General features: G+C 36.5%; 1 protein-coding gene across 1 annotated transcript in view; it reads left to right on the forward strand.

The window, feature by feature from the left end:
- The first annotated feature begins 3,628 nt into the window (after positions 1-3,628).
- The window catches only part of slco2a1 (solute carrier organic anion transporter family, member 2A1), a 21,259-nt gene continuing 861 nt past the window's right edge, over positions 3,629-24,026 (forward strand). Inside the window, exons 1-13 of the mRNA XM_046875780.1 lie at positions 3,629-3,779; positions 9,540-9,677; positions 10,468-10,630; positions 12,392-12,622; positions 12,713-12,811; positions 16,440-16,576; positions 16,933-17,008; positions 17,332-17,496; positions 17,607-17,808; positions 20,475-20,622; positions 21,146-21,315; positions 21,816-21,880; positions 23,775-23,895. Coding sequence (XP_046731736.1) covers positions 3,720-3,779; positions 9,540-9,677; positions 10,468-10,630; positions 12,392-12,622; positions 12,713-12,811; positions 16,440-16,576; positions 16,933-17,008; positions 17,332-17,496; positions 17,607-17,808; positions 20,475-20,622; positions 21,146-21,315; positions 21,816-21,880; positions 23,775-23,895 — 1,775 coding nt within the window. The 5' untranslated portion in view covers positions 3,629-3,719. The remainder of the gene's footprint in view (positions 3,780-9,539; positions 9,678-10,467; positions 10,631-12,391; positions 12,623-12,712; positions 12,812-16,439; positions 16,577-16,932; positions 17,009-17,331; positions 17,497-17,606; positions 17,809-20,474; positions 20,623-21,145; positions 21,316-21,815; positions 21,881-23,774; positions 23,896-24,026) is intronic.

Here is a 24,026-nt window from a genome sequence, read left to right on the forward strand (position 1 = left end):
TCTTTTTAAAAAGTTTATGCAAAAGCAACATAAATGTGACAGTAAACATTTACAGGAAAATAAGTTAAGCTATAAAAGAGCTGTGTAATTTGTGAGCAAGCTGGTAGCACTCACAACTCCACAAGTTCTTTCACACCCTTACCAGTTTATTATCAGTTCAGTTACACACAAAAGAACACTATACGAGTTCATTCAGCCTTTAAATGTTCATTAAACTATATTTACTCCAGTGTACCTTCTATCAGACAGTTCACACAAAGGCTGGTTCTGTTTGATTTGAAGGTGTGCATTTCCTTTCACTCCAGAGCGTTGATCTATATATGCACAAGTTCATGCTTGGCCCGGTCTTCAGAAACTCTTTGGTGGTTTTAGAAAGAGATCCAAACTTGTACTCAGCTGCACTTTTATTTCTTTTTTTTTTAAGTTATTTTCTTTATACTTCATATGTGTTGAACTGATGCTGAATGATGTATTTTGCCACAGTTTTTTTAGTTGGGGCTGTGATTCTTCCAGTAATGTTGATTCTGGGGGGTTTTGTTTGTTTGTTTTTTTGTTTTGGTTAATTTTTTTATGAACTGTATTATGTAGCCTGCAAGTATTTTGAAATATTTATGGACTATACAAAGATTACTACTTCCACCATGTTTCCCACACTCATCCTTGCTGTAGTTTTGGATGTAGACTGTAGCTGTGAGTGCATAATAAACAGAATACAGACAGAATGATTAAACTACTCCCTTGCTGTAATCTCTGTTAAGATAATAAAAGAATGAAAGAATTCAGTGATCTCACCTAGTAATCAAACCAATTTAATCAATTATATGTACAATTTATTACTCTTTTGTATTTATAAAAAAATAGAACATAAACTATCATTGTAAAAAAAAAAAAGTTTAAAGACCTGTGAGGTGTGCGCCATGATAGAATCTACAAAACCGGTCATGAATTTGACCCGAATATAAAGCTTTAGTATATATTTTTAGATGTATTTTTCTTTTAAATACCCATTTATGTTTATTAGAAATCACTGATAAGAAGCACAAGACATTGGCATTGGATTAGATTTGATTAGATTTACTTTTGAGAGCCAGTTTGTGTAGAATTTCAAGTCCCACACAAACCTACAGGGTGGATTGGTTGTAACACTGGTACTCAGGAGTAGTAAATAAAAGACAAAGGCTTGCAACTATAACCTGTAGTGCCAAATAAATCACATACAATACCAATTAAGGTCACTTTAAATGACATATGCACAGTCTTTTTTGTGCCTTTTTCAGGAATCTGCATGCCAGTCACACTGAATAAAAAAAAAATGGCAAAGACCAGCTGATGTGAATGTGGGATGAGGAGAACTTGTGGGAAACAATAAACACGTATTTTGAGCTCCTTTTCTTGCTTCCTTATTATGTTTTAAAAGAAATAAGGATGTTGTGGGTGCCAAAGTTCTCCAAAGGAGGAAGGTGGGTTTTAGAGTGCAAGAACTTTTCCGACCCTGATCCTAGTTGTTTCATAACTCGGTATTATAATGGCAATCTCCTACATGTAATAAATCTATTGAGCAACTGCACGTAACCAAAAAGCTGCCATGGTGACATTGTGTGCTTTAATTGTTCTGTAACTGATGGTGAAATGTTTTGCAAGGCTTCTTAATTCTTATTGATAATAGAAATGCTTGTATCAAATACCAAAACTGGACATGATGTACTCCAGTGTAGATACTTAACTAAAGAGGAAAGAGTTGAGAACTACATATTTCTGTACAATTCTAAATATAGAGACCTTTTAAAGCAGATTCTACAGAATAAATTAACATAACATTCAGCCTTTATAAACCACATTTATTTGTAACAATCATTAACACATTCACTTAATGTTTATTCAACCGGTACAAAATTTTTAAAAAAAAAGCTCCTATTTCAAGAGAGTGTCATGGTGGTGTCTCACAGCTCCAGGTGCCCAATTCATTCTTCAAGATACCATCTTTGAGAAGATTTCTATTATTTCTCTATGTGATTTCCTTTAGTTTCTCTGATTTCCTCGCACCCCTTCCAAAACATGACAGGAGGTGATTTGCCTATGTTATAATGCTAATGAGGGTTTGAGTGTGTAAGATTTGCTTTGATGATGGATTGGTTTCTTATCCAGGGTGTGTTCCTTGCTCATGTCCAGGGTTTCCACCACCTTTACAAGGTTCGAAAAGGTGGTAGCTCAGTGGTTAAGGCGCTGGGTTACTGGTAGGGGTTTCAAGACCCAGTATTGCCAAGCTGCCACTTTTAGGGCCATTGAACAAAGCTCTAAACTCTCTGCACTGTATCATCTATGACCCTGGCTTCCTAACAACTGTGCTTTAAGGTAGAGAAGCATAACAAAAATGTACCTTTAATGCATGTATTGTGAATTAGTATGAATTAAAACAGGTGTAAAAATCAGCATTATACAATGAATATGCATAATAGAGGTGAATTCAGGGATCTTTGCAAGCTCCTGAAGTTCTTACACACCAAGTTCTTACACACCAAACTCACGAAACCATATATATATATATTGGTGTGTAAGAACTTCAGGAGCTTGCAAAGATCCCTGAATTCACCTCTATTATGCATATATGAAATAAACTGGAACATAACAATAAATAGTGATCCGGCCTTTTTGTCCATTCTCTATCTAACCTCATTTTTGTCTACACAAATTCCCATGGACACACTCCAAAACCTCCAAAGCATTCTGAGAAGATGATGGGCTCAGGTGCAACTCCATGCGAACGCTCTTGGTTTTGAAATGGACTGTCTGACATCTGCCAAGTTCATACAGGTGCTTAACATACTTTTGGCTATGTGGTGAATCTCAAACTTTATAATGCTTCATTATGGACTGCAGGTCTACACTGAACAGTAAATCAGTACTAACCTGAGCACTGACCACGTTATGCGCATCACCGCCTGATCAAAGCGCCGTGACGTCTTCACGCTTTTTAAGAAATGCCTCGAGTCCTCATAAGGCTTACCAGAAGTGACCGCGTGACGCAAAAAAAATACACTTCAGTGAAGTGTTGTACATAACGTGCCGAAGAAGCAACTGTTTGCAGAAATGACAGCACGGAAACACTTTGAATGGAGAGAAAACCCCTCGGCTGCGTCCTAAACCGCATGCACCCTACCATATATGAGCTTATATCCAAATGCAGCACTTCCTATATTGAGATAGTTTTCACATTTGATTTAGCATGCTTTTACAATGCTTTCAGCTTTAGTGATATGCGAGTGTTTCTTTTTTTTATTACGTGCTTTCTTGAAAGGAAGAGAATCGACTCACAACACGAGCTACATTACGCATGCAATCTCACGCATGCAATCTTTACGTTCCCTCCACTCGACAGCGTCCCGCGTGCACGCTTTTCCCGAGCAGCGAATCAAATGAGTCACAAAGGAACACTTGAGCCGAGTACGCTGCTCGACAGGAGTAGCGCGTGCGGCTGTGGGCAGAGTCCCGTGTTACATCACCGCATGCCATAAAACCCCACAGCGGAGTGTACAGCCCCAGACTCATCTGCATACACACACACACACACACACACACACACACACACACACATATATATATATATATATATATATATATATATATATATATATATATATATATATATATGTATATACACACACTCACAAGTGTATCTTAGAAGAGAACACTTTACCTAAGAGACCTCAACAAGACCAAATATGGAGATCTACAAAAATGACATTAAGAAGCCAAAGTCATCTATGTTTTGTAACATCAAGGTAAATTCTTCTTCATCTTCATCTTTTCTTCTACTATTCATAATTATTATTATTATTATTATTATTATTATTATTATTATTATTATTATTATTTTGATGCTCCCTAGTAAGACTTTATTAATTTATTATTTTATAAATAATGCATCATTTTTGTTTTATAAATGAATGTAACTATAAAGTGTTTATATATATATATATATATATATATATATATATATATATATATATATATATATATATATATATATATATATTTAACATATATAAGTCTTACTAGGAACATAATAATAATAGTATTATTTTATAAAGAATGCAGGAACCCAACCGAATGTGCCATAATTTTTGTTTTATAAATAAATGTTTTATATATATATATATATATATATATATATATATATATATATATATATATATATATATATATATATATATACTGCAAATAATATAAATATATTATGCTACATTGGGTTCCTGCATCAATGCCTTTCCCAACCTGAATATATCCAATGTTTTTTTTTTCCGCTGCCATCATGTCTAATGCATTAGTTCAATGTTTCTCCGCTCAATCAATTTTTTCTGCACTGACAAACTCATCCACCTCATCTACTTATTGCCAAACCCTGCATGACCTGGATCAGGTGTGTTAAACAGGTAAAAACCTGTCCTTGTGAAACAGTGTGATCAACATCAGAGCTGAGAATCCCCTGCTGTACTTTTTCACTCCTCTGTTGCACAAGATGCTTCTAAATCTCGCACAGAAACTAGATCACACTGCACATTCATCATAAACATCATGAAATGAAAAAGAAAAGAAATTCTGGTTGTATTGTTTCCAAAATACTTTGTAAATTACATTTGTAGACTGATTTGGTAGCACATACTCAGCTGCAGCCTAGGAATTGTATAAAATATGTATTTTATAGCCTTCAGACTTTGACTGTATGCCCTCTGTGCTGTGTGTGTGAGTCCCAGAGATGTACAACATATAAAACCTTCTGCATGCTTTCCGACATCGCACTGAATTCACGACTCTGACTGTACATCAGGTTTTTAACTAAGCTTTGTTTGTGTGACTGTGTGTGTGTGTCTGTGTGTGTGTGTGTTTCACCATGTTCATATTACTAAATAACACTGCTGTAACAGTTTATCCATTTCTCATGAGAGACTTCATTTGATTTGTTTGTACTTCTTGCTTGCTTGCCATTAAAATTCGAACCATAGCCAAGCGATTTTCCTGGCACCGAATATGAGTTCACTGCAGTTCAGGTGAAATTAATTGTGGACTTGTGAACTTGTATTATCCTACTTCAGATTATCAGTTAGTGCATCAGAACAAATGATACATATAATTAAATAGAAATCATATAGAACCTCTGATCATATTACCAGTGTTTTGAACCAGTTAGATTAAATTTGATACTTTATTCATCATTTTTCACCAAAGGAATCCTGGCGATACACAGTCCATTTGATTAGTAGCAGTGTTGTGCCAAGTTAGATTGACCTTTTCTGGAGTCCGTGTTTTATTGTCTTCTCAACAACACAATGTTCTGGTCCCAGGATTAGATCACAGCCTAGACAAAATGTCACCTTGACTCTCCAAAAGTAACTAACCAACCACTCTCACATCCAAGTAATTTCTTAGTTGGTGTGCTGTTTTGCTAAACTGTCTGTTTACATCCAAATCCCTGCTGCCTGCAGGGGGTTACGCCTCATCCTCCGTGTCTTTGTACATCATACATACACTTCTCGCACTTGAAATGCTTCCAGAAAAGGTGTGCATAGCACAATCCCTAGGGCTGATTTAATGTCTGTAGCTCTTCTGTTTACATAATGTCTAGTTTGATATTAATGAGCATGAAGAGTCTGAGGTAAATCAACACTGCGACGGGGTAATCTGTCTGCGCGGTAGGTGTCATTTACAGACTGGACATTTTTGGCATTGTGTTCGAAGGTAAATTGGCATCGCTATGTTTACGCATGAGTTAAATGAACGTGAATAAGTAGTTACAGTATGTGCGTGCAGGAAAGGCAGAGACTTGGGAAAGTGAGTAGAAATCAGAGATAAAGAACAGTGTTCAATAGCAGAGTAAAAAAACAAAGGCTTTTCCTGTTTCCTATTGAAGGTATAAGGTTCTGTGTGATAATACTGTGAATTAGCAATACTGAGCCAAAGATTTCCTCTGTGATAAAATTAATATCTTCTAACATATTTATAACATCATTTTCTGTAAAAAAATAAGGATGGCTGACAGTTTTATGGGCTTCAATGTTAAAGAAAAACCCGTTTGAAGTGGTGAAACCTGAAGAGATCCAGAGTAACATTTAACATCAATTAAATTCAGTTTTATCTGTATAGCAAATAAGCAATTTAACAATATACATTATCGCAAAGCAGCTTTACAGAAACAAATATATATTGCAAATATAAACTTTTGCATCAGAAATGAATCCCTAAGTTTGTCCCTAACATGCAAGCCGATGGAGGCAGTGCAAAGAAAAACTTCCTGAGTCGTTATGAGGAAGGAAGCTTGAGAGAAACTAGATTCAGAACACAACCCATCCTCATCTCGTTAACTCCAGAGTATCATAATCTGTTTATCAATATGCTTGAAGGTGAAAACCTGAACATTACAGGTTTGAACTCATTTTTAATGCAGAGGAAGGGAAGTGTATATTCATCTAGGTTCAAAAAATCAGATCAAAGTCAATGTCAATCCAAAATAGACATTGTTATATAAATCTATATCCTGGTAAATAAACTATCAGCTGTCATTGTGTGTGAAAAATACGGATGGCGATTTTGTCACGTTTTTTGTTGTTTGAGCGTGTGTCAAAATCATAGCCTTGCATTGTTTAGATTTTTTTGAGGCTTTGACTTTTGAGAAAGTACACAGGTGTAAAGGTGTACAGGTGTAGGTGTGTCGTGTATTTGGATTACAGGTCGGCCCACGGCGTCAAAGTGAGGAACTGGTCTTTCCTCTTGTGCAAGCCTGACCATTTCTCTGTAGGTCTGGCTGGTCATTGTCATTCGCGGAAGTTGATTCTCATTACACCATGTTGTAAAACAGATGAGATGGCAGATGACTGAACATATCCTTCAGCATCTGCAAATGATACAATATAATTAAAATAATCTTCTGTATGCTATGCTGGGCAAGAGAACACACTGATTATTTTAAAAGATAACATTAAACATACTTGTATTGTGAAACCTTCAAATTATTTGTTCTAAATATATCCGTCATAGAGAACTCTCATTACTTAACGTAGCATGTATTAGAAAAGAGAAGCATTCAAGATTTTTTTTGTAGCAAGCCCTTCCCCTGATTCTTCACTCACAGTGGGGCTCTGGATGCACCACAATGGAAGCCAGGATGAGATGCTTTTCCAAGATGTGAACCTCACCTCCCATCATATACAAAGTGATCTCAAAGTGATTGAAGGTACAATTACTGTAAAACAGATAGGGCTGGATGGATTCCAAGGCATCAAAAAGAAATAATTATATATAAAACTAAAAGAAAAGACTGGCTGAGTAAAGTGAGTGCCAGGATAACAAGCCAAGTAATGCTCACCAAAATGCTTTTCCTGATTGAACGGTCCATTTTTTGCAGTACATTGTTTGAAATTAATCAGAAATGAGGCAGAATAAATACAAAGACACCTTTCAGAGGAAAAAGATAAGCCCAGATTTAAGCTGTCATTTCATTTTATAGCTTCCTAGACAGCAGTGTGCAGACATGCCAGGACATAACTGCATGAAAGGAGGATAAGAGAAATATGTATCTGAAAACAATCTTTACGACAGTGTGCGGTTCTGGTTGTCCTCCAAGACTCTGCAAGTTATTTGCACAATCACTTCATTACAAAAGAAGGTAATACGTGCGGTGTGCGCTCACCTGAGGCAGCTGTAAGATTAGCGTTAATGGCACAATGAGCGATAAGTACAGGTGTCATCTCCGCACTGTCTCCCAGTAAATGAGTCTGCCAGCTGTGGCTTGCAGGAGATCCCATTTCGAGTCTGGGAGCTAAAATGTATACACTGGAGTTATGATGAATACTTAAGGCTCAGGAGATAAACTATTTATGTATAGTGGCGGTGTCAATCCAAGAGCCTTGGGGCTTAAAATATTTTTTAAACCTTCTGCTATAACTTGATTGCAATATTGCTCTTGAAAAGATCCAGACTTGCTCTGGCATATCCAGGCTAAATAAAGAACATCTTCCAGCTCTGTTTATACAGTGATTTAAAAGGAAATCATATCAAACTGCTGAAGTGGAGAGACAGAGAGTTGCTATTCAGAAAGCTGAACAAAGGAATTCCTTAAGGCCAGTCGAGCATGACAAGACTCTTAAAGCAGTTCCGAATATGAAAACGTGTTTGCTGCAAAACACAGACAAAATTTTAGTGACTAAAAGGGTGTAAAAATGGGCTTATTTGTGCATACCAACAAACCATAAACCAAATAATGGGCACTGAGAAACCATTCCAACAGATGATGAGCATCTTCGAGGATGCTCATGGCTGGCTCGGCACAAATGATATAAATTTATCTGGTATTTTGTGAAGTTATGGGAAGTTAATCCAGTTCAAATCTGTGCAGTGATATTTCATCTTGTTTCTGTACTTTTTAAAAGGTTGTAGCAAGATGGGAGATGAGTGCGAGAAAATGTAGCATTGTCATGCCTTCCATTTCTCTTTATCCTCCTCTGAGCAATCTGGGAACTGGTCCAGATTGATGAGCTTTGATCTTTGCGATACCTTTGGCAATTATTTGAATAAACGTCCTCAAAGCAAACAGCTCGAACAGTGCAGAATTTTGCAAAGCACCGCTATATCATTTGTGCATTACTGGGGTTTACATTCTTATTTGGCAGATGCCTTTATGTAAACTGATTAAACTTTCTACTTCGTCAGCTTTAGGGAGTTTAGCTCTGCCTTATCGCGCAGTGATAGCCTGGTAGCTTCGATGGAAAACGAAGATTCTTCTGAAGCATTCCTCGCACTTAGAGCCAGGTGTGTCTTTGGGCTCGAATGAAGACAAAGCTGTTTATCTGGGTAATTTAAAACAGAAAGCCTTCCACTTTCCAACTTTCCATTTTAAATACGCACTCAAATCAATTACCAAGTGACTCATTTGCACAAAGTTTTTGCATTAGCCTCTGTTCAGGCGATTAATTCCGAGTGCTGTTCTAGCAGTGGTTCTGTTGTTTACATATAGTGAAGTAGGCATCGGTGAATGTCAGAGGAATAAAGTTTTGGTTTGTTTTTGAGTTTCTTTCCTGCAGTCGGGGTTCATTTGTGCAAGACTTGTTTATCATGAACTTTAGTAACTGCAGTGTATCTGGAACTTATCCTGGCAACACTAGGTGTGAAGCAAGAATACACTGGATTGCACACTCATTGCTGCTATACTGTATGTAGCTGTTTAGTTCTCTAAATGTTTTCTGAATTTCTATTGCACACATTTGCAATTTAAGGTCATTATTCAATCTGCTAAAGAGTGTTGGGGAAATGAGAGGAAACCCACATGGTCAAGGGAGACAACATGAATAAAAGACAAAGCCTTATTCTGAAGGATGAGACTTCAGAGCTGCAATCTTTCTAATGAGCTTTTACAGACCTTTCAGCTGCATTGTCTCTATTTCTTTAGACACTATGTTGATCTTACTGGATACAATGTAATCATAAAAATGTCCTTTGTATAATTCTTTTTTTTTGTTGTTCCTTGGCTGACCTGTTTACTTTCCTCCTAGTTCTTCGTGTTGTGCCATGGCCTGCTCCAGCTCACCCAGCTGCTGCACTCAGCGTACTTTAAGAGCACCATCACTACCATCGAGAGACGCTTCGGCCTTGACAGCCTGTCCTCGGGAACCATCTCCTCACTTCACGAGGTGCTTAATGCACTATGAGTCACTTCATTTTAAGTTTATAATGGTGAACTAGTGTGAGTTCAGTGTCAGGAAAGCTCAAGTTCAAGGCTTTTTCCAGTCCAGAATTGATGCTTTTGTTATTGGCAATTTTAGTTTAATTTTTACTAATCCCAGAAACTGTTTTTGGTTTCACTTTCCTATGAACACGTGTGGTTTGTCATGACCAACATGACGATTTCTTTTGAAACCGCCGACATTATTACAAAACGTCTTACTGCATCTTGACATTGCCACCTAGGTCACAACCGGAACTGAACTAGATGTCATAAGTAGCACATAAAGTAACACATTTACTGGAAAAACATTTTGTCCTGTAAGTGATTCTAATGGCAATTGTAATGAAAGAAGAAATGCAATTAATCATGAAATGAAATGGTGCCATATTTCTGATAGTTCATCCCCTTTAAAAGGATGTCTATAATGAGTAATTGATGTTAGTCCAGATTTCCATATTTGCTCAAACATTGTCAAAATCCTTAGTTTCTAGTTTGTAAAATCAGTTAAAATAGTTTCCTTGGTCTACTACTGAAAACTGAAAACTGTGCTTGCAGCTGCAATGATTTTACATTGTGTTTTTTAGCAATTCAGCAGGAAAGTAGACATAAAGGGAATTTAGTTCCCCTGTAGCCTGCTCTATATAAGCAAAGTAATGAGATGTATGTGGATGTGGATGTGTGTGTGTGTGTGTGTGTGTGTGTGTGTGTGTGTGTGTGTGTGTGTGTGTGTGTGTGTGTGTGTATACTTGCTGTAGGTGGGGAATATGGTGCTGATAGTATTTGTCAGTTACCTAGGAAGTCGTGTCCATCGCCCTCGCCTTATTGGACTGGGAGGACTGCTGATGTCTATTAGTGCCCTGATACTGACATTACCTCACTTCCTGTCTAAACCTTACACCTACGACTCTGTGCTGAAAGGTGAGCACACACTACCACCATCCTCTCTGTTTATGGTGAAGTGTTGGCAAGATTGTAATTATAAATAAATCACAATTTTTATTTACATTTTTTAACAGAAGACAATATCGGACAAATTCTTTTGTCCTTGAGATTAGAGAGTCAAAGGAGTTTAGAGAGATAAAAGACTCCTCCAAAGACAATAAATACATAGCGACTCTAATTTTCATCTTGGCCTTGGTAGCACATCCTCAAGTTTATCTAATCTCATATATTTATGTAAATTGCTGAGCTGGAAGTAGCTTATTAGACCAGATAAGAGATATCTAAAGAGAGACATTTAGATGTACTTTTCATCACATCAAATTCAAAACAGTGATCTTCTGTTAAAATTATTCAATAAAAATTGAGATGATGTAATTTAAGGCCAAACACAACCCAGCTTGTACATGCTATAGGAAAAAACCTGAAACTGAAAAACAGTTTAAACCAAATAATAGGTTAAACCAATTTCAGCAGTTGTTTAGATGGTTAAGGGTCTAAAACATGTTATCATTGTGTCTAAAAATTCAATCTCCTTTTGTGGAACTGGTTTGGCACAGAAAAGCAAACTAAACAGTTTTCTGGAGTACTCAAAAATGGACATATGTCTATATTTGAGCTAAAATGGGTAAATAAAACCTTATTGTTTTTACAAGCATGTCTTTGTCTCCGTGTGTGGGGGTGGTATTTAAACTGTAAGCTCTGGCTTATATCATGTCTGTGATAGTCAACCTTATAAGCTCACTGCTATCATTCCATGGCAATATGTGGCAGAGGAAAGGAACTAGACTGGCTCAGCGCTGTTTAATATTACTCTATATACTCAGTGAGCGAAAAAACCCACACCCTCAGGGTCATAAATTCGTGAAAATAATAGCATTCTCAAGAATCAAAAAGCAGATTGGAAAACTAGACAAAACATAGTGGGGGTTTAAAATAACATTCAACAATGAGAATGAGATTGTAAACAGGACAAGGTCTTAAGATCTCTCCTGTACCTCATGCAACAGGAAGTTTGCTTTTGACCCACTGCACCCTGGCGAGCTACATCTCCTCTTCACCACAGGTGTGTATGCACTAAAAAAAGGCAAAGTTGTAAAAGAAATAAACAAATCTGGGAGATTTAAGAATTCAAACGTAAGTAAAGAACAAATTGTATTGGAATCAGTTAAGCATGAAAAATATAAAGAGAGAAGAAAAATAGAAAAACTGGGTGAAAAACTTCTGAAAATAATAAATGTGGGCAGGGAAGTAGAGAGAAGGTCATAGATTGGAAATTAAAAAGGTGTGTGGAGTGTATTTAGAGTTTGTGAGAGCTGTGTCCTAACAGGCTTTAGCTGGAAGACATTAATCTCAGTGCACATGTAAAGAGAAAAAAAAAAAAAAAAGAGAAAAAAAACGGCAAAATAAGAAAGATTAGAGCAGCCGGGAATTCTGGGTTGGTACATTCTTCCTCCCTTTTTATCATGTGTTTGTGATACCTACTCACTTAATTACCTGGTACTACTAGTCAGAAGAGAAATTAATCATGGGTTAAATGAATCACCAAAGCACCTTGTTAACCCTATATTTCAGTCTGTTTACTTTTTATTCTATAGTGTAGAGATGCATCCAAATAGTTGTACATGTTATAAATAGTTTTTGCACTTATTAAGTACAGTAACTAACACTCAATGTTATAGTTATTTACTGAGGTACAAATTATTTTCTCATGCTATCATATGCCTTTATGTCTCACAGACAGGCAGCAGGACATGTGCACTGTCCATGGTCTGTCTCACAATGCATCGTCAACCGTTGAGGCCTGTGGTCAGCAGGACACTCGATTAAAATATAGGGACAATACAATGCTGTGGGTACTCATGGCCACAGCTCAACTGTTGTTTGGAATTGGCTCTGTCCCAATTCAACCCTTTGGGATCTCGTATGTGGATGACTTTGCTGGGCCTGGCAACTCTCCCCTCTACATTGGTAATTACTGAGCTCTTCAGATTTGTGATATTGTCTTTGCCGCAGTCATTAATGCTATGTTTCTCATAAAAAACTATGTCTTTGCTCCAGCCATACTCTTTGCCGTGTCTGTGTTTGGCCCTGCCTTTGGCTATCTCCTTGGATCTGTGGTGCTCAGAATCTATGTGGATGTGGACAGAGCGAATACAGGTACTGTTTCTTTTTCAGATGACAGCTCTTGTGATTGAATTAGAAGTTACTGGTTTCAGCAATGATTAAATATCCTGATAAAATGCTTGATGACTGGCTGAAATGATGTTAGCAGATGGGAGACAAAGATGTGCAGAGCACAGGACTGGATCCTCATAGGTCTGCTAAATTAAATGCATCTTCCGTCTTTAAAACTTCTCAGACTCGATTTTAGCTCTGCTGCCAGATATCTCGTTTGATAGAGGGAATGTTTTTGTCCGCCTGCCTGTTAGTGATGTGTCTGGCAGTAGGTTTACATATGATACATGGAAGAATGAAAACAAGTGGATTATTAAGTAATTATTCAATATAATATCATGTTTTTAAAGTAATTGCTTCCTTTATATGTAGTTTGCCCCTTTGCCCCCTAGCAAATTAAAAGAAAGAACGTTTTCTTAATTACTTCAGGAAATTTGAGTAAAGAACATGTGGAATATCCCTAATTTATTTCTAAAATTTGTTCAGGTAACAGGGTTGAGTGAATTAAAATGTATGTTTTCTACTAATGAAAAGGTAGTGTATTTATCATGGTTTGGGACAGGAAAAAAATCGCTGTGAAATATTTGCATTTAACATGCACACACCGGGAATATATAAAGTCTACACCCCCGATTGAAAATGGTAGGTTCTTGGTATTTAGTAATTTTTAATGTCACTGCTGGTATTGATCAGGAGAGGATTAGCAAAGAATTTCCACAGCATGTGCTGTATCACAGAGCACTGTGAAGGCCATTATCAGCAAGTGTTGAAAATAGACCACCACAGTGACATTACAAACGACAGGGCATCCCTCCAAAACTGATAAAAAGACAGGCTATTAACAAGGCTGCCAAGAGACCCACAGCAACATTACAAGAGCTGCAGGAATTCACTACATGGGTCCAAATGTTTGACCTCCACACCCATATGAAGTTCTTCTTATAGCAAACTATTGCTACAATATGTAACACACACAGTTGTGTAGGATTTGTGTATGCTATAGCACAATGATATCCTTCACCCCACTCTAGAAGCTCAAACCGATTCCAGATTCTAATAAACAAAGTAAGGTCCATAAAAGCATGGTTTGCCAATGGTGGTGTGGAAGAACTTGAATTTTCTGCACTGAAAACAACCCTAATAAACACCATTGATATAAAGTGGAATGCCGAAAGTGAGCCAGGCCTTCTCACCTGTCTTCACTCATTTCTATTATGGCTGAATTTACAAATACTCACCTCTTCTTTTAAAAATATAATGAAATTCTTTCCTAAAAGTTTGGAAGCTATAATAAGACCAAAGTGGGGCTAAATCTGAAATGGGATGTTCAAATAGCACACATGGGTGTGATGGCCAGGTGTCCACAAACCAAATACAATGTACACAGTGTAATGTATGTAAAACATTATTTAAACTAGGGCTGCTGCTATCGATTGTTTTAGTAATCGAGTATTGTGACAATTATTTCATTAATTAATCGAGTAATTGGATGAGAAGTACTTTTTCTTTATTTAAGAGCAATACTAAATAAGAGAGAGAAAATAAGACAGGTCTCTTAAAACTAACAATTACTTTGTTTCCTTTTGATCACAAATGTTGTAGCTCCTACTTTTATACCAAAGACTGTAGAAAGAACATTTACTTATAATCTTATACTCCAGTACTCATGTTAGTTCTCTCTCTCCAGTGTTCTGTATTGTTGAAAGATTTTTTTCAAACTCTTGATGTCACCCAAATGAGGATGGGTTCTCCTTTTGAGTCTGGTTCCTCTAAAGGTTTCTTCCTCATAAAATCCTTGCCACAGTCGCCATGGCTGCTCATCAGGGATAAATGCACACCATTCACCTTGACTGTTGATTTCTGTAAAGCTGCTTTGAGACAATGTCTGTTGTGAAAAGCGCTATAGAAATAAACTTGACTTGACTTTTTTAGAAAAAATAAAACATTTTTATTGCTGAATTTGCATACAAGAATTTCTGTAAAAAATAAACACATTTAGAACACTTAATTATTATTATTATTGTATCAAAATACAAATACAGTGCTTTCAAGTCCCTCCGCAGTGGCGCGTAAAGTAGGTTATGGGAAAATACTTGGTTAATGAAACTTAAAAATTATTCTCACTCTTGTATTTATTTATTAGATCTCACACAGTATCGCAATGTGGTTTTCTTGTCTTCAGAAAAGCTGCTTGAAATTTTTGTAAAGTAAATCCATGTATTTATCGGCAGCTTTAAAAACGTGCTCCAATACACTACATGTGCACACTTATTGAACACACTGTATATAAATAAAATAATAAAAATCAAGATTAAATAACTTTAAAAATGGTAAATGCACTGCACAGTGATTTCTTTATGTTTTAGTTTGAAATTATCCCAAATTTTGGAAACATTCTGGCGTTTTCTTCAGCCTGAATCTTCTCCTCGCTGTTTTCACCCCGTTCCTCCATTTTCTATTCTGCAGCGTCTTTTGTGTTACCTGTCCAGCGTTCTCCAGAGTTTAGCGTGTGGTGCGTCAATAATAATGGTCTGTGGGAAACACAGTGCTCTATGTGTAGTTAAATCGACAACGAAGCTTTGAGGCAAATTCATTTGCCTTGATCACTTTTGTAATTGAATTACTTGAGTTACTTGAGGAATCATTACAGCTCTAATTCAAACAAGTGGCAAAACAAAATCAAAAACAGAATTAAATTTTTTTATCCAAGCCCACCAATATCACCCGAAAATGTCTTGGCAAAGTGGGTTATACTCCAACATAGAACATTTTGGATATAATATTAGAGAACTCCACATCCAAGCATGCTGGTGGGAGTATCATGTTAGAGGGAATTATGCATAACTTTAAACAGGATACATCAATGATCCTATGAAATCTAAGTGAAGATTTTTCCACAAAAAGAAGATCATGATGGACCAAGATGGCATGCACAATGTGAGGCTTCCTCACTGCATTTCACTGGCTCTGTACTTGTCGTCTGCACAATGACAATAAAATTTAATCTAATCTAATCTCATTTAATCTATTTAATGTTTTGCAAACTCAGAGACCAGAGTGAAATCTTGTGTAATGGAAATGTGTGAAATAACTTGATGTCTGTGCGCTGGAGATCCCCTTGTAATTTGAAGGATTCCGAGGTGAAAGATTCGAAAGAGTGGAATAAACTTGCCAAATCAAGATGTGCAATGGTGGGTAGGTTTTACCCCAAAAATACTGAGTGCTGTATTATAATACTTTGGATTTTCACTAGACTTGTATTGGTAACATGGAGTTGTACACTTTTTAATCACAGTATATTGCGAAGGACATTTCAACCTATGTTTAAAAATGTCCATTATCTACATTTACATATATATTTGCTGAGCATTTTAGAAAACCATATTTAGCCTAAGCTAAAATTGCCTGTGGGAACATGATGGTGGTGAACTGGATTAAAAACTTTAAATACATGGCTGCTAGTATGCAAAGGTGTGACCATAATTTTCGCAGTTGTTGGAGAAAGCATCTGTTAAAATGGTGCTTTACAAACACTGCAACTGGCTAAGACTTACTTGAGGTGAAATTTAAGACACCTATTTAAATTTTTTCAATCTTTTTTCTTTTGTAGCTGGGGCTCTGGAGTTGACTCCTACTGACCCTCGCTGGGTTGGAGCATGGTGGATGGGTTTGCTGGTCTCTGCTGGGGGAATGTTTCTCACCTCCATCCCATACCTTTTCTTCCCTAGGGCGATGCATGTAGAAAACGTGAGTGTTCCTTTTACATATCTACCTATATATACACACACACAGCTTTATTTTTAAAGCATTGTGGGAATAGTAAGAATAAGTACCTGTTCCAGTAACAAGGTTATTCCTGAAATAGTGATACACTATGAATTGCATCTCTCCTATCCTGCTTAGTATAACCTATGCCCTGAGAAAAATTTGAAAAAACTTTTTTCTGTTGTCACTCTGCCACGTACCACAATTCCTCCAGAATGTTGTTTTTCCTGTTAAAAAACTTGCCATATGACACTAAATGTCATAAACCTATCTAATGCCTTAGAAGAACCCTAAATCTATCAGGTTACTCAAATTGGTTTTATTTTACTATTTTGCAGAACATTGCAATTGAGAGTAACACTGTGAAAGACAATCAAAATAGTTCAGACGTCTCCATGCAGGACTTCCTCAAAAGTAAGTACGCTGCTCCCAATCTGTTTCTCATTCTGTTTGCGAAACTGTCGCACGCTTGGACACTTTTGTAAATATAAACTGACAAGTAGTTCCACCACACTTCCACAGTGACATGACTCAGGCTTGCAGGTTGTCAACAATCATATGCTTATTGCTTACTCAGGTAAATTGCACAGTGTGCTGTCTGAAAGGTTTTTTCTTGACTCACACTCAGTGGGTTCTGCTGAAACAAGATCTGATTACATATTAGGGGCTTTGTAGCTCTGACAGCATGACTTGTTCCCATGCTGAGGTGTTGACATACACATGTGTTTTCTGCTCAGTGTTTCCACGCCTGTTTGTGAGGCTGTTGCTCAGCCCACTTTTCCTGCTGTTGGTTCTGACCCAGTGCTGCTTCTCTTCGGTGATGGCCGGACTGGCCACCTTCCTGAACAAGTTTTTGGAGTGGCAGTACAGCACTTCAGCCGCTTACAGCAGTCTTCTCATAGGTGTGTTAAATCATGTAGAGAAATTAAACAGATACTGATACATACATTTTTTTAGGTTTAATGTCTTCCCATTAAGGCTGAAAACATATATGTGTGTCTTGGTTGCTCAGGTGCGGTGAATCTGCCCTCAGCAGCAATTGGGATGCTGTTGGGAGGAGTTATTATGAAACGCTGGGGCCTGTCGCTTCGAGTTATTCCTCGCTTCTCTATGGCATTGCTCACCCTCTCTACAGTGCTGTGTGTTCCTCTGTTCTTCATGGGCTGCTCCACACAAACAGTTTCTGGAGTTTACCCATACAGTGGATCCAGTGGGTGAGTTATACCCAGCAGGATTATATTATATTTTAATATTTTGCAACTGGAGGTCTTAGGAGCACCTTAGATTTTAGAGCAATGTGGCTGTAAAATATACTTTTAAAATCCCTTAGTTATTAACAATATAAACAGCAGACTCGCATACACCAGACATGTTTAAGTCTGAATTGCTTCCAGGCAGTGATGTGTGATAACAAAGCTACGATGGAAGTCACTGTAGATAAATTCTGTAAATGTATGCAGGCAAAATGGCACTGGGCCAGGATTGGGCTAACATTAGACATTCCAATTGGTTGATGTTGGATGCTTTTTATTTCAAATGCTAATGTTCAATGTTAAGCACAACCAGTGTTAAAACATGGTTGTTATGACAGTGCATTTTGCCAACATTGACATAAACTTTGCTACATGAGAAAACTACATTCTACATTTAAGTATTTTTGGGAATACTTCCACTTTATGCAACTGTATATGTTTTTGTTGACTTTATTTACTAAAGTGTTAGAATGCTTCTTTCTCCAACTTCATCTTCTGCGATCAACATAATTAACATACAATTTGTTAACATTTATTTTTAATAAATATAATAAATAATAATATAATATTTTTATATAATATAATAAAATAATAAATATTTTTAACAGTAGTAGTAATAGCTACTACAATGTACTCCATTTTTTAGATGAACCGGTAGAAAGTAAAGCTATATTGACAATATTAGTGCCCATAGTTTAGTCAGATGGTATGGCAAGTTAGTGAAGGGTCCTGAATTTGTGCTGTCTGGAGTTTTGCATGTTCTCCTAATGTCTGCCTGGGGTTTAATCTAGGTATTCCTATAACCTCCAACCTTTCAACACATGCCAGTAGGTTGATTATGCTAAATTGCCCCTAAGTGTGAATTTGTGCATGTTACTCTGACTGCTTTCCATTTATGCCATTTATGTCATTCCATTTATCTCGGCCTCATGCCTAGTGTTCCCAAGATCCAGTGTGACTCTGGCCAAGAAAAACCGCTGAGCCTGAAGAGAAATAAATAAAATAAACAAAAGAATGGACCATCTGTGCATGATTATTTTGTGCAAGCCCTAACAGTATACAATAATCTTTCTGTGAAATGACCCAGTTTCCTGTGAACCAATTCATCAATCTGCAATGTATCTCTGACTATGTATCCACTGTTAACCATTGTTTTGGTACTCTCCACTGTGGAGAGGGTAATGCTATTAACATTCTGAGGAATTACAAGCACTCAAGTTTACAAAGATACCAGCACTTACCTCTACCATAAAACCACACAAACAAACATATTACATAGACAATAATGTAGAAGCAGTTCCATCTATTGCAGGGTTTCAATGTTCTATTAGGATTCTCATAACCAGAAAACATATCCAGATAAACTATTTTTCTGCAATTTTTTTATAAGCAGTGCTTAAATAAGATTTTCAGCCAGGCTTGTGCTAATGTCATAAACAGCTGTGCCTTAATGAATTTTACAGCTGGTGAGAAATCTAGTGAATCACCAGCAGTACCAGAACTCTCTTGAAGTAATTCACTAGAAGTCACCAGGAGATGCTGTAGATTTATTTGCATATTTACTGAGTCATCAGGAGAGTTCTCTTAATAAAACTTGCTACATGGAGGGAAAAGCTTTCTGAAGACATTCAAAATATCTACCACATAGACAGAGAAATGCGATGGTAGGGTGTAGATGCAAAATAGATATAATGGAAATGGTTGCATTGAAATAATTTGCAAAAATTACAGAGCAGTGCATGGATGTGACACAGATTAGTGTGTTGTGATTAGTCTTTAGGCACAATAGTTGTCAGTGATTGGTTGTTGGGCTCAACATTGATCAGTGATTGGTTGTTGGAAACAGTAGGGATCAGTAGTTGGTCACTGGGAACAATGATCACTGGTTGGTCTTCAAGATCTCAGGCTTGTGAAAACACCATTCAGTCAGGCTTCATACAATGGTTCTACCATACTGTTTCTATATAGCTTGTATAACCAGCAGTTTTAATGTAAGCTGGAGCACTGCATTAAGTGTAGGACAGATGTTAACATCTGCGCAAAAGCTGCTAGAATCGATGCTTAGTTTTAGTTTGAAAGGAAGCCATTAAATGAAAATAACAAGTCACCAAATCGAGTGACAAAACCACTATGTGAAAATCATTAATGTATAAAATCTTGCCAGTGATCTTATGGGGTTTACTGGGGAAACTAGAGGGTCACTCAGAACTGTGTCTTTTGTGCTGCTGTGCCTTTTCTTTGCCTGCTGTCAGCTTTTAAGTAGAGTCATATTTTCTACAGAAAGCTTGTAACTGCAGCTAAATCTGCCTAGCTTCACTCTGAGGCTACTGATAGTAATGAAAAGTAGTACGGAGTACTGCAGTGTCCTGTATGTTTTAAGTAAGTGGCTCTGAGAGGATGCAGAATATTATATTCTCCACATACTCAACTTGGGTCGTTTACACAATGCACTGTGTGATTAAATAAAATAAACACACTGGGCTATTAACAAGGTTAAAGGCTTGACCTACATTTTTTGTTCATCCATATTTGTAATTGAAAACAAAATATTCAATTAAAAATATTTCATTCTCTCAATAATATAGTGTTTAAGACCAGCTATATTTTTTTCTGCTGATACCCTACAGGTCAACTTTACCGTGCCATTCCAACTGCTCGTGTACAAAGAGTGTTTTTAACCCAGTGTGTGGGGAAGACAACATAGAGTACCTTTCACCGTGTCATGCAGGCTGCACCAGCTTCACCAAGGATCCCAAAAACAGGTTTCGGATACAGGTGAGAAGCCGGTTGATCTTCACCAACATTAGCAGTTTGAGTTTGACCAAATGCTAAAACATTGTGCAAGATCATAGATATAGAGCCATATCTGTAGAGCTAGCTAACATAAGGTCGACTATAAGTTCATGGAAGTATAAAGTTCTCATGTGAGGATGAAAAAACTGTAAAAGAAATTTCATAATGCATCTTAATGGGAACCAGATAAAATATTCTGACAAAATTCCTGAAGGTTTTCATTAGGGATTTTCTGGTTACTATTACATACCACCCGGACTTAATAGGGCCTTCTTTGAGTGATGATTATCATCAGAATACAATTATATAAGGCATCAGGAACCATTAGGAACACCACATTTTACTAATCTATCATCACAGAGCCCCCAAAATAAATAAATACCCTTTAGGAAAAACACATTTTACATATTTACCCCGTTTTGAGCTATGAATTTTGTACATTTTGGAAATTGTTGGTTTAAATGCAATAAGCAAGCTTTAACAGCCCCTCTGTTTATCCACACAGTCCTTTAATAACTGCAGCTGCGTGACGGTGGGTGCTGGCATGGGTGGTGCACGGCCTGGCTCGTGTGCCAACAGCTGCCCTCACCTCCTTCTGCCTGTTATCTTCCTGATCTCTATAGCAGCCCTCATCGCCAGTCTCACACACAATCCTATCTACATGATGGTGCTCAGGTATGATCCCAGATTCACAAATGCACTCATACAAACATTTTTGTATGTTTTAATAAACAAGACATCTAAGTAAGGAATTAAACATGCAAATATTCTACATCCAATTACCACTTTTTTATTACTCTAAGAACAATATGTAATACTTTGATTCCTTTATTTTTACAAGACTTTCAGAAAATGTAATGCATTTATTTCTCTGATAAAAAGCACTCACTTTGTCTAAATTGCAAATAAATGGCCGTTTACCGAAAATGTACAAGTCTCACTCACACAGTCCCTGTATATTTTGTTATCATAGAAACAATAACATCTACATTTTAATGTGAACCCTGTAGCTGCTGTTATAGAATATTAATTAACACTTTCTGACCACTCAGAATTTTGCCTTTAGCAGCTCAGTGGTTAATTATAAATAATAAAGCATTGCAAGACCCAGATTTTAGATTTCATGAATGATGCAAAGATGTGAAAGTTTGACATCTGTATTTCATTTAATGCAGAACTGTGCCACAGGAGGAAAAATCTTTTGCCATAGGAGTTCAGTTCCTTCTCATGAGAGTCCTTGGTAAGTAGAACCCATACCTCTAATTAAGCATATTTTCTCTCTTTCTGTAGATTTGAGACTGGTTTAGGAGCCTTTGGAATGTCTAATACTGTAATGAGATGTAATGTCACTGCTGCTGGACTGACTTACTTAGACTTACATAAAAAAAAAAATTGCTGCCTTCTTTTTAAGGCAGATTTAAAAATTAGAACTAAGGACAGAGGTAACATGGCACAAGGAGAGAAAAGTATCAATGGACAGTTAAAGGATAGAAAAAGGGGTAAATTTCTGAACACCAAATTTTTGGTTGGAGGTGTTGTAGCACCCTCTATTGGTGTGAACATGACATTACATTGTTTACTATATACTGTGTATATACACACACACACACACACACACACACACACACACACATAAATATATATATATATATATATATATATATATATATATATATATATATATATATATATATATATAACAAATCACATGATTGTAATGAGTTAACTCACGATTAATCGCAACTTAATTGCACATTTTTATCTTTTCTAAATGTACCTCAAATGAATACCTTCAACATTTTTAATGCTCTAATCAACATGGTCAGGAACAAACATCGCGTTTTAAATTATGTAAATAATCAGGACACCAAACGCAACTTTTGCTATGTTTCCACATGGATGGTTTTAATTGTGTGCATCGTGGCAGATTTTGATGCTTAATTTAGAATTTGCCACATCAGTAAAACAAATGTTTAGTGATTAAAAAAACACTTTCTGTGGAATTTATTTATTATTTTATATCTGAGTAAAGAAAGGACGTCGTGAATAAATTGTGTGTTGTGTTTAGGATTTCAATTTCACCTCTTCTGTATTATATATATATTTTTTAAATGAATGCACAAACAGAAAAATGCACTGTAGTAATCGCACGTTAATAAAATTAGTGCCATTAAAATAAATTTGCATTAACTTTGACAGCTCAAATATATATTTATATTTAATTTATTCACACAATTTCATGGTTCGGTGTGTACCTCGGTTATTAAGTGACTGCTCATTTTCAGTACAGTTAGGTAAAAAAAATGCAAAACATACAATTGTTTGTCCTTTTTTTATCAATGCAGTTTATTTTTATTAACATTTGTGAGCATCAACAGTTTTTAGAACAATTTTAAATAAAATGCCTACTTGGTTTAAATAAAAAAATAGAATATGTAAAAAATAAAATTTAATAAACTACCTAATCAATACACTTTTTTATTGAAAGTGTGAGGCGGAGACCAAACAAACTTGCGGTCCGCCAATTACTGCATTTGTGAGGGAACTACAGTACATACTGTGTAGCTTGTTATCTCATTAGGCCTCAACTATGTATATTAGACTAGACTGAAAATCCATGGTGCATCTAGATGAGCTATTAATAGCTATAAAGGTTATCTGTTTGATTAACGTATAATAAAAAGCAAAATTACAATCGATTTGTTCTTGTGTATATTTCCCTAATGGTTTGCATTATTCTTTCTGAGAAAGAAATTCATCTCCATATTTCAGGGTAATCCAGCAGATGTATACAGTACAATACAAAAGCAAAGCGGGTTAGATAGAAATTCCTCATTAGAACAGAGGGTTAATATATAACCTACAGCCATAAATCACATCACATTAGTAGCTCAAGTCTTACCTCAGGACTTTAGTGCATTAGTCTTACTTCTGATCTCTTACAAAGAGGACCGAAGCTCTGATTCGCAGGAGTTAAAAGTTAATATAAATGGGCATTACGGTCTAACTGGCACACACTCAAGCATTAAAAGCTTCAGCTAAATGTGTGCTATTTACTACATTTAAAAACTGCATGTCAGGGTTCTGCTCAAGCACAGAAATGAAAGTAATTGCTTCTCTGTGTGTATGTGCAGTGTGGCTTCCAGCTCCTGCCCTTTTTGGGATGACTATCGACTCCACCTGCATTTGGTGGAAAAGTGTCTGTGGAAAAAAGCTCGGGTGCGGTTACTATGACAACAACCTCTTTAGAAACAGGTATGGGAATGTTCTTACTTGACCTAAATGCATACGAGGATCTGTTTGTGCTGCAATTCATAAAGTAATGAATATCATACATGAGATATAGTGAGAGTGATTAACAATTATTTTGTGATTTCTAAAAATTT

This window comes from Silurus meridionalis, chromosome 1 (assembly GCF_014805685.1).
Source record: "Silurus meridionalis isolate SWU-2019-XX chromosome 1, ASM1480568v1, whole genome shotgun sequence".
Taxonomy (NCBI): Eukaryota; Metazoa; Chordata; class Actinopteri; order Siluriformes; family Siluridae; genus Silurus; species Silurus meridionalis.